The sequence below is a fragment of the Lactuca serriola genome, chromosome 6 (genome assembly GCF_051521515.1).
Source record: "Lactuca serriola cultivar US96UC23 chromosome 6, Lser_US96UC23_V15, whole genome shotgun sequence".
Taxonomy (NCBI): domain Eukaryota; kingdom Viridiplantae; phylum Streptophyta; class Magnoliopsida; order Asterales; family Asteraceae; genus Lactuca; species Lactuca serriola.
In genome coordinates, this window is record NC_136413.1 from 38,539,430 (window position 1) to 38,550,799 (window position 11,370).

The 11,370-nt window shown below is 32.9% G+C and overlaps 1 protein-coding gene across 1 annotated transcript; it reads right to left on the reverse strand.

Annotated features, from left to right (window-relative positions):
• Positions 1-8,604: 8,604 nt before the first annotated feature.
• LOC145059663 (TPD1 protein homolog 1-like) lies at positions 8,605-9,093 on the reverse strand. Its single transcript, XM_079007477.1, has 2 exons — positions 9,036-9,093; positions 8,605-8,924 (listed from the first exon to the last, which is right to left on the reverse strand). Exons 1-2 carry the CDS (start codon positions 9,091-9,093, stop codon positions 8,605-8,607), a joined length of 378 nt encoding a protein of 125 aa, XP_078863603.1.
• Positions 9,094-11,370: the final 2,277 nt, after the last annotated feature.

The window sequence follows — 11,370 nt, forward strand, 5'->3', positions numbered from 1 at the left end:
GGGGGGGGGGGGGGGGGTCCAAACCAAGCTGTGAGACCGGAGGGTCTTCACTGAGATACAGGACTGGAGGTTCCAACCCGACCTATGAGACCGGAGGATCTTCACTGAGACACCTGACCGGAGGGTCCACACCGAGTAATGAGACCGGAAGGTCCTCACCGAGACACATGATCGAAGGGTCCATGCCGAGCTATAGCCATGAGAGGCTTATTATTTGTGTATGTGGTATTTTGGGGAACTCACTAAGCTTTGTGCTTACCGTGTTGTGTGATACGTGTTTCTGGTACTTCTTAGGATCGCGGGAAGGCACCGGCTTGATTGTACACACCTGTTCGAGATTATGTTTAAGGATTCTGGGATATTGTCAGTCATTTTGTTTATTTGTGGTTTTGACAACTCATACATTTGTGGTTTTTGAGAAACGTGATATTGAGTTTTATGTGGTTTAAAAATGAAAAAAACTTGTTTGAAAATTTAGAATGTTACACAGCAACCCTAGGGACCACCAGCAGTCCCATGTACTTACAACAGTCCAAGATTTATCATCAACTCAGTTCACATATGACATCAATCTACAGCTAAGACCCAGCTGGTAAACGTTTACTACCATACATGTAAGTATAGTGAGAGGACTTACCTCGCGAATAACAGCTAACGCCTAATAGCTCATACATCGGGTGGACAAGTACAATGAGACACCTAACAACAACAAAAAGTAGCCTCTCAGTCTACACTCCAAAACCCTTAAATTGACCAAAATTCCAACATGGTCAAAGTCAACGATCAAAGTCAATCCTAGTAGGTCTATACGTTGTGGCCACCCATAAGCCACATATGGGCACTAAAACACAAAATAGTCGGCCAATGATTCGATTCCCATACTGCGGCCATCTATTGGTCATGAAGTGTTAATATCCCAGCAAAACAAGCACGAAAGCACCAGTTGCCAAGTCGGATAATAGGTAGCCACGCTGTGGACACTGGGCACCAGTAGCTTAGTGGATTAAGCTGTTATTCGTCAATTCCAAAAACTCTACAGCTCATTTTTGGTTTCCCTCATGGTCTTGATGGATAAAGTTTCCAACATTATCCATTAAGTCATCCCATTAAGACAAGATCTAAATTTCTAAGTTCTTAATGACAACACCAAGGTATAGCCTCACTCTATAAGTCATGCAAGCCATCTTTCTAGGCAACCCTATGGTCTAGAAGCTAAGAATGCACTCAAAGGTTCTAGAGCACCTTCAAAAATCCAAGAACAAGAAGATTTCAAACCAAAAGCTCATAAAGTGATCTAGAACTAGATATAGAGAAATAATAAGCAAGGTCGAGACTTTTTACCTCCAACAACTCAGAAATTACATGAAGATGATGCATCTAAGTTGAAACCACACTTACAAGCACACTATGGGCTCTTTCTTCCTTCAACATTCATAAGAATGAAGCTCAAGCACTCAAAATACACAAATAGAGGATAGATTTCGGATGGGGTTCAATATCAGACGGTGGAGGCTGCCAAATGAGGCAACCCTAGGAGGTAGTGACCTTAGATAGGGCACCAATCCCAAAATTAGGGTTTTAGGCCCAAACCTGCTGCCATGTCATAACAGTCAAAACGTCATGGCGTGGCCTTTTGAATGACCCAAAAAGTATAAAAAAATGAAAAGTGTAAGTACTTTCATTAATTATGTGCATGTGAGTGCGCTTGTGCTTGTGTCTCTTTATAATTTATGTGTATTTTTTATGTCATGTAACTTATTAAGTTTAGGTTATTAAAAAATAATAGTGTGTGTCGTATATTATTAAGTATTTGTCATACTTAGACAATATGTCGATACTCATAAATCATCGTATGTATATTCAAGGTACATAGAATCCTATTTCAACTCATATGAGTGTTTGCTACATATAAATCCTATTTCAATTCTATATGAGGAAGGACAACGTATAAATCCTATTTTCATTCTATAGGAGGAATAGCATTGTATTAAGCCTATTTCAATTCTATGTGAGGAATGACATCGTATATATCCTATTTCAATTCTATACGAGGTTTCTAGCAAAATATGAATTCTTATTCAATTTCATACAAATGACTTTTAGAGTGTACTCTGGGGTCTATCGTAAGCCTATAACTAAGCTATTGGACTAGATATAAGCCTCTGTCCAACATTGCAAGGTACCATGATAAGAGCATCCATCACCAACACTTCACCGACGTCGTGAAAAAGATATGGAGACTAATGTTATCTCCTGACTTGTCCCATTAGGCAAGGGTTGTAGCTAGTAACCACAGGCGAGAATGCCAATCTATATAGATCTATACATAACATTTCATGCTCATTTATTATGAATGATTATAGTTACAGAGTGAATTACTAATTTTATGTACTTTGTTGATGAAGAGAAAAACCCACATAAGAACCCATTTTCGAAAAGATACATCCAAGTCAAAACAACTTATTTATAAACCAATATTCAAAATAGAGTTATAAGGGAAAACCACGTGTGCGCGTTTCCCAATCAACGAGTGCCACGTAATGTCATGTTGTGACCCAGGTTATAATAAAAAAAATTAATTAATTAAATTTCAAAAATGTATGCTTGGAAATAGGATGTTACAATTCTCCCCTACTTGAATCAGGTTTCGTCCTTGAAATCTGTCCTTACCAAACATTCTACGACAAACCCTCCTCTGAATCCCTTCTAGGGATCTTCCAACACCAATCACTTCTTTCTTGAGCCATCACCACACTGGATGCCAGAAACTACGACTAAAACTCAAAGACTTCCAAAACCGGCGGATATGTTAAATCTGAGCGGAGACTCTCTTATGGTCAAAGTCACGCACACTGAATGAGAACGAAGATTAACACATCACAATCAACATATTCGAGAAGAGATGGCTTCCTTTCTCATAACTTAAATTCCATAAACATGTCTTTCTCTTCGGCAAACAAGGCCTCCCTCGACCTCAACCATGCTGACCAAGACTCAAAGGTCTGATCCCAAAGAAAACCATTCTTATCCTTATGGTGTCTCACTAACACCAGAAGGCATGGATCCACTACTAACTGCAGAAACTGTCAACCTCGCTTATCGTACTTAAAGCGTGAAAGAACAAGGAAGACTTAAACTGGTCCATACATCCCCTTTGGTTCAAGAACACCACATAAAGACATGAAGATGATCAAATGAAACAATAGTGGTTCAACTTATGCTGACCCAAAACTAGATATCATGATTGGGGTCCTTAACTGTAAATTCGACTTATTGACAAGTTGCAACTATTCAAAAGCACCCACGAGCGTAACCATTGTCAATATCAAAAGAATATCAAAACTCGTGCGACTCTCAAGCTCCTAGAACAACAAAAGTGCATAATAATCTACCAAAACTCCCAAGTCACTTATAACCATCCGCACCACCGATCCCCCGGTATTCCCAACCGTCAAACCACTATTCCTATGTCAATATAATAGAAGTGGGTTATAAGCAACCATAGGACTATCAGCAGTCCTGAGGACTATCAACAGTAAAGAGGACTATTAACAACTCTGAAAATACTCATAACAGCCATCAACTACTAAGATTTAACTAGTCTACCATGTGCCCACCTAATACATAGGTAAAATAGTGTGAGAATTCACACAAAACCTCATCATAAAATGAACAAGAACCCACTAAGAAGAATCTCAATAACAGATTGCGAGTAAACCATCATGAATTTTCCAGCAAGTCAACATCCTAATACTGCTTGATCCAACATGTTGGTTACTGGACCATCAATGATAGTACTATAGTTCCATTTCACCCGCCAATTCCACATGATTAGCAAACGAACACACGGGTGTCTACAACACAACTAATAGACCCACCCACAAAAGTGAATTCCATGATGGCTCACGGCTCCCCGCCATTCCTACCGTCACCCAACCACAATCTGAAGACTCCTAACCAACCTCCAACGGGCCAAAAGACACACTGTCATCATCCCCACCGACCAGTAGTAACCTCATCAACATCTCAGTCAGCACTTTCGAAAATACAGGAATCATGCTAATTAAAAACTCGCATTATTCCACAGTCGAACTACCACTAACACATTGTCAGATGAAAGCCATCGACAAGCATATACATCAAAATGATGCTATTTTAGCAATAGCCACTGACAATGATGTTATTTCAGCAAAAGCCATAGACAAGCACATACAGACTGCAACAGTGAATACACCAACTTATTCTTGATTTATTTGTGGAGGTTTTTTCATTAAGGCGTTTCATCGAACACGGTGTTCATAAAAAAGCTATAAGTTGTCACAATATCTATGAGATAACTTGAAACAAGATAGAAGTTAATCACCCGAAATGAAAGAGTAATGAAGCAACAATAACAACAAGAATCACATAACACTGACATTAATTTCCGCAATCTGAATAAATCAAACCAGTTCATGATAGTTTTATTCTTAATTTGAACAAAATCAAACCATTTCATCAAGTAATAAACATACAAGGTTCAATCGATCTTTGTACTTTGATCTAGACGAAGCGATAGCCAACTCATGATGATTTAGGGATTATCGTGCACTCTGAGAGAAACCAACGAATTATGTTGTCAATTGGGACTTATGGCATAAATAGTGAACGATAAGCTCCTTGTCGTTGGGATGAAACCAGAAACCAGGTGGTTCGTCGGAGGTCAAGTGATCGATGATTGTCCTACATGAAAATGAAAGGACATAAACGACACAGGTAGAGTGGGTGAGGGTTGAGTGGGTATTTTACTGCAATACATCTGTGTATTTTAATCCATCATCTTTACATCTTCATTTTTATTTATTCACAAAATTGCCACATTGGAGACAATTTTGTTCTCAAAATAAAAGTTGTTCTCATTTATATATATATATATATATATATATATATATATATATATATATATAAATAAATTGGAGACAAGTTTTTTTTAACTCCAAACAGTAAATATTTTCTGGAAAATGTAAATATCTTGCACACAATAACAAAAGCATCATACCATCTCGCAATATATTGACGATAAATAAAATCAAATCTCCACATTATATATATATATATATATATATATATATATATATATATATATATATATATATATATATATAGGAATGTTCAAATGATAATAAATATTAAATTGAGAATGCAAGAACAACTATGTGCGTAATGTACCGACGGTGAATACCACCCCCATCCTTTTGTTTCACCGGTAGTAATGTGCCGGTGGTGGAAGTTTACCGATGGAAAAAATCAAATTTGTGTGAGTTTTGTGTGGGTTTTGCCAGCGTAAAGAAAAAGTCCACATCCTAACCATTTTTAAAAGTTACAAAATGGCAAAGGGTCTAGGTGTCCATCGGTGAAAACAATATGACATGGTTTAGCCTAATAAAAGAGTCTTTCATTAAAGTAGGAAAGGGATTACCATATTGACTTATTGATTTCATAAAGGCCATCATTTTTTGTTGGAGTTGCCTCAAATAATGCTAATTGTTCTTGTTTCAATACACCATAATCAATGATCATAGAAAAAAAAACTATAAATATAGCAATGTACTTTCATTTATTTTTTCTATTACAACATTTTATTTTTTGTTTTTTCAACACACCTTAATCAATAATCATAGAAAAAACTACAAATATAGCAATGTACTTTAATTTATTTATATAGGATTTTATTTTCGATTTTTCTACCGTACCATTGTATTTTCACACTTTTTCTTATTAACGAACTATACTTTGCAGAATTTACCCAATTGTAGGAATGTAAATTGCTTTTGTATTTGAATGACATTGCATAATTGGGAACATCATTTAAAGTATAATGTTATTAGTAAGCCGAAATGAAATTAGGACATTGTAATAAGCATGTATATAAAAATATTGTTATTGTATCTTGCATTTAACCCATATATATATATATATATATATATATATATATATATATATATATATATATATATATATATATATATATATGTTGCCTTCTAGTAATAAGTAGTTGTTATAAGAAACAAATATACAAAAGTATGATCTTATATCTTGCATTTAACACAAAAAATAGACAACCATTTGGTAATAAGTTGAATAACTACATGATAACCAAAACATCGAGTGGGTCACTATCATCACAAATAGCACCAAGATGAAGCCATAACCGTGAGAATACACAACTGATGAGTATACGTCGCGATCCACCTGATAAATCACGTATTAGAAAACTACCTAAAAACTATATATAAGTTAGACTTTTCTAGATACTTAATAAGAAAAACCCAGAATTACATTTTTGTAGTAGAAACTAGAATGAAATTAAAGTAAGATGTTATAATAAACTAGTGAACAAAAGTATGTTTCTATTTCTTGATTCTAGCCATATGAAAAAAATTAAAAGTACATTGTTATAACAACTAGAAGTACCATGCTATAACATACAACTAAATAAATTACCTTAATATTGGTTTCATTTAGCCTTAGTTTTGTCATCTAATTCCACTTGTGAGAGAGTGATCCATCTTTAGGTTTCAGAGTAACGTACTACTAGTTGAAGTTTCTCATAATCTATATTTCAGAAGAGTCTTCATACATTTTTTTGGTCTTATATAAAAAATCCTTTGTCTTATAAAAAAAATATGTTAGATCTATATTGATTCCACAATGTTAGCCCACTAAATGTTGTTGGCACTCATGTACCTACAAAATACTTGTAATTCCACCCTAAACATGTTTAGATAATTGTTAAAAGTAATCTATTAAACCCTAATGCATTTCTCAACTTACAAGGAACTAAAATATGAAAAATTCTAACCTCAAACCCTATAAACACAAATATTAACTACCATAACTTGAAAATTATAACAGAAGTTATGGGTTCGACTATCATTAAGGTCATTAGATTGGATTTGAATACGTACCTGTAATTTCAAACTTTCTCAATGGTTAAAACTAATTGAATGCTTATTATTTTCTTCCTCTAAAAAATCACAATAATATAAACTACAATTAATTATTCTACATATTAATTTTGGTACCGTCTTATAAACAATGTCCAATATTAAGCTCACTCCAATACCACCATGTCTCAAGCTGAACTTGCATGGATGACACCGCCAACATCCTTTAATGAGATGTCTCCCCTACTCTACTTCTCATGTCGCCAGATTTTTTTGCTTATTTAGTCCATAGGTTTTCGTAGGGTTTCAATCAATTTCGTTAATTTAGGTTTTGGTTGTGTTTTGGAATTTAGTGGTACTTTCATAGTTATGAAATGGGTGTTGTTGTATTTGATTTTATAATTTCGATCTATTAAAGAATCCGATGAAGATGAAGATCGTGTAATATTTATTTAGTATGTATAAAAGAGATATAGGGGAGGATGGGATGGCTTACCCATAATTTTATTTATTTGTTTGTTTTTATAGTTTTAATAATAATAAAATGCAAAAGAAATGCAAAAAAAAAAAAAAAATTAAAAGGTCAAATTAATCCTTTTTACTTTTTTATCACCAAATCTATGGAAAATTCCTGATTTCGAACTTTCCGTACAAATCAGAAAATTCCTGATCTTAAGCAATTTTTTTAAATAGTTTGAATAATAAAAAAAATGCAAAAGAAATGTTAAAAAGAAACTAAAAGATCAAACTAATCATTTTAACTTTTTTAGAACCAAATCCATGGAAAATTCTTGTTTTTAGAGTTTCCGTAAAAATCATAAACTTTTAGACTTTATCCACAGTTTTTGTGAAACCACAAAGATCGATTTTATTTATTTATATTAATCAGCACTTACTTACACTACAAGAATAGAGAGTATTAGCGGCGACAGGCGTCGCAGCTAAAAGTCTGACATGTCGCCACTAATGCCTTTAGCAGCAACACGTCACCGCTAAAAGGTCGTCGCTAATGCCTCATCTCTAATACGCTTCGAGCCGCCGACTCGCCACTAATACATCCCGCGTCACTATTAATACATGTATGTACAACGTGTCATTTTTGAATTTTACATTTTTTATGAATTTAAATATTGTTATATGTGAGATCAAAAAACTTCAATTCACAAATTGGCACTAAATTAATTTTTTTAACAAAATTTTATGAACCTTTTTAAAATTTATTTATTTTTAATTTACAGATTTTTTTCTTGACCAACAAACTTACTTGTTAAAGGAAGTTTTAATTATATTTAGTTCACATTGGAATTAAATACCAATTATAATGAATCGATATGCAAGAGTGTATTTCAAAAAAAACAAAAGAAAAATAGTAAGTTATATTTTTTTTATTGCAATATTTGTCCTTGTAACCATGACCCAAAATTCTTTTATTGTAAGAAGGTGCGAAATGTTCTTTTTATGAACAAGACCATGCAAGTAAGAAAATTATGAAGTTGAATAAAACTTCATATTTCAATATGAAAATGAATGATTGTCTGATTCACACTCGTTTCAATGTGTTCTAATTGCAACATATTTTCATTTCATGAAAACAAATATTGGGATCACAATAATACTCGTTATTACATCAATCACTAAATAAATCATAAATCAAAAGTCAAAACGACAATTGAACCAATCAAGTGGAAACACAAACCATATCATGGGAAACAGGCTCAAATACAAAATGTTGAGGATCCGCATAAAGAAACATGACAGATGCAAAAGGTTCAATAGGCCGACCACCATTGACAATACACTTGTCATTCCCAATAGGTGCAAATACATTTGGATCAACATTCTCCACTGAGTGGAAACCTTTGCATGACACAGTAACGCCTTTTAGAGTACATTTGCAATTGTTTACAAACAACACTTGCCATTCTTGTACACCTTGTATTTGTCTAGGAGTCTGTGATGTCAACACAGTTAAGTCTTTAAGTTGACACTGACCATGGCCTATGTGAGAGAGAAAGAGAGGGAGAGGATAGAGGTTATATCAGTAGAGTACATATAAAGAAACGAATAAGAGACAAAAATAAAACATTGTGTGATCATCATTAGTTATACCTTTAACAAGAAGAGTAAATAGAATGATAGTAAGGAGAGACTCAAATGTGGATGCCATTGTTGCAAATTTCAATGAAAATGAAGCTCTCTTGTTTTACCGAGTATAAAGTGTTGATTGTATCCCTATTTATACATCTAAATGCAGGATCTAGCATTTATAGTATTGAAATCGGTTACCTAAGGAAAATCAGTTAAATATACATTAAAGTGTTTATTGTAACTAGTTAAGAGATTTTTAATAAACCTTATCATAGAAATTCAATCAAGTATCGGTTACTGTTGAAGAGCAAATCAAGTAGCAAGGGTTAACCCATATCAAATAATCTATCAAATTCTATACCTTACATACCCTAGAGTATCAAAGTTGATAAGATGATTAATTATTCTAACATTTCCTAAATTTTTATGAAAATGATGTGTTTCTTTCAAACGTATTAACGATGTTTGTGGATATATGATAATTGTTTAAGCACACGAGTTGATCACATGACTAATATTTACAAATGGATTGCCAAAGGAACACCGACAACCAAATTCGTTGCTAATTTGCCGATGACATGAATCACCGACCGAAGTAGGTTTGACCTCTTTATCAACCGATTTCCACCGGAACTTTTAGTGACGGACCGTTGATAATCTATCGCTAAACTTTTTTTTTTAAAAAAAAAAAAAGACAAAACACTAAAAACTAAAAATATTACATTCTTGTTTGTACAAAATATTAAAAAAAATCATTACGTTAAACCTAATATAATATTGATATTCAACCACAAAACTAATAAAACTACAATAAAACTAATAAACATTACAATAAAATTAATAAACATCGTCTAATTTATTAAAAAGGTATCTAATACATTACTAAGTGTTATAAACATAAAATTCAGGATTATATGGTACCGACTCATGGATTTTATAAATGTCGTCATTTGTTGTTGGAGTTGCCTCAAAGTCCCCCAATTATTCTTGTTTCAACACACCATAATCAATATCACCAAAAAAAAATACAAATATAGCAATGTACATTCATTTATTTGTTTATTATAGCATCTTCTTTTCATTTTTTCTACCACAAAATTGTATTTTTCAAGTTTTTTCTTATTAGCAAACTGTAGTTTGAAAAATCAATCCAGTTATAGGAATGAAAATTGTTTTGTATTCGAATGACATTGCCATAACTAGGAAATTTTTTGAAAGTACAATGGTATAAGTAACACGAAATGAAATTAGGAAATTATAATAACCATGTATATGAAATTATTTTGGCTCTATCTTGCATTTTACCCAAAAAAAAGTATGTTGCCATTTGGTAATAAATAGATGTTATAAGAAACAAATATATGAAAGTATGATGCTATATCTAGCATTTAACACAAAAAAAATAACAATTTGGTAATAAGTGGCATATCTGCATGATAACCAAGAGATTCAATGGGTCATTGTCTTCACAAAGAGTACCGGGATGAAGCCATAACTATGAGGATACACAATTGATAAGTGTAGGATGCGATCCACCTGATAAATCATGTATTAGAAAATTACCCTAAAAATAAATATAAGTTAGACTTTTCACGATACTTAATAAGAACAACTCAAAATTACATTGTTGTAGTAGAAGTAGAAAGAAATGAAAGTAAGAAGTTATAATAAAGGAGTGAACGAAAGTATGTTGCTATTTATTGTTGCTAGCCCTAAGAAAAAAATTGAAAGTATATTGTTATAACAACTAGAAGTACCATGCTATAACATACAGCTAAATAAAGTACCTTGCTATTTCTTTCATTTAGCATTAGTTTTGATATCTAATTCCACTTGTGAGAAAGGTCCACTTTTAGGCCGAAGATGTATTGTACTACTAGTAGAAGCTTCTCATAATTTATATTCCGAAAGAGCCTTCAAACATTTTGTTCGCGTTTGACACGATAAATCCTCTTTCTTTTAAAAAAAAAAAAAAAAAAAAAAAAAAAAAAAAAAAAAAACATGTTAATCTATATTGATTCGACACCCTTAACCAACATAATGTTGTTGGTACTCCCGGTCCTACAAAATACATTTAATTCCACATGAAACATGTTCAAATAATTGTTAAAAGTAATATGTCCAACCCTAGTGAATTTTGCAACTTACATGGAACTAAAATATGAGAAATTCTAACCTAAAAGCATATAAACACATATATTAACTAGCTCAATTTGAAAATTATAGTAGAAGTTAGGGGTTAGACTATCATTAAGGTCATTACAATAGATTTGAAACGCTTGTAATTTCAAACTTTCTCAATGGTTCAAACTAATTGAATGATTATTATTTCCTTCCTCTAAAAAATCATAATATT

Bases quoted from the DNA above. Each gene is read 5' to 3' on its own strand.
- LOC145059663 (XM_079007477.1), bottom strand. From the start codon at position 9,093: ATGGCATCCACATTTGAGTCTCTCCTTACTATCATTCTATTTACTCTT. The intron at 8,925-9,035 runs GTATAACTAATG...TCTCTCACATAG, and splicing joins ATTTACTCTTCTTGTTAAAG to GCCATGGTCAGTGTCAACTT.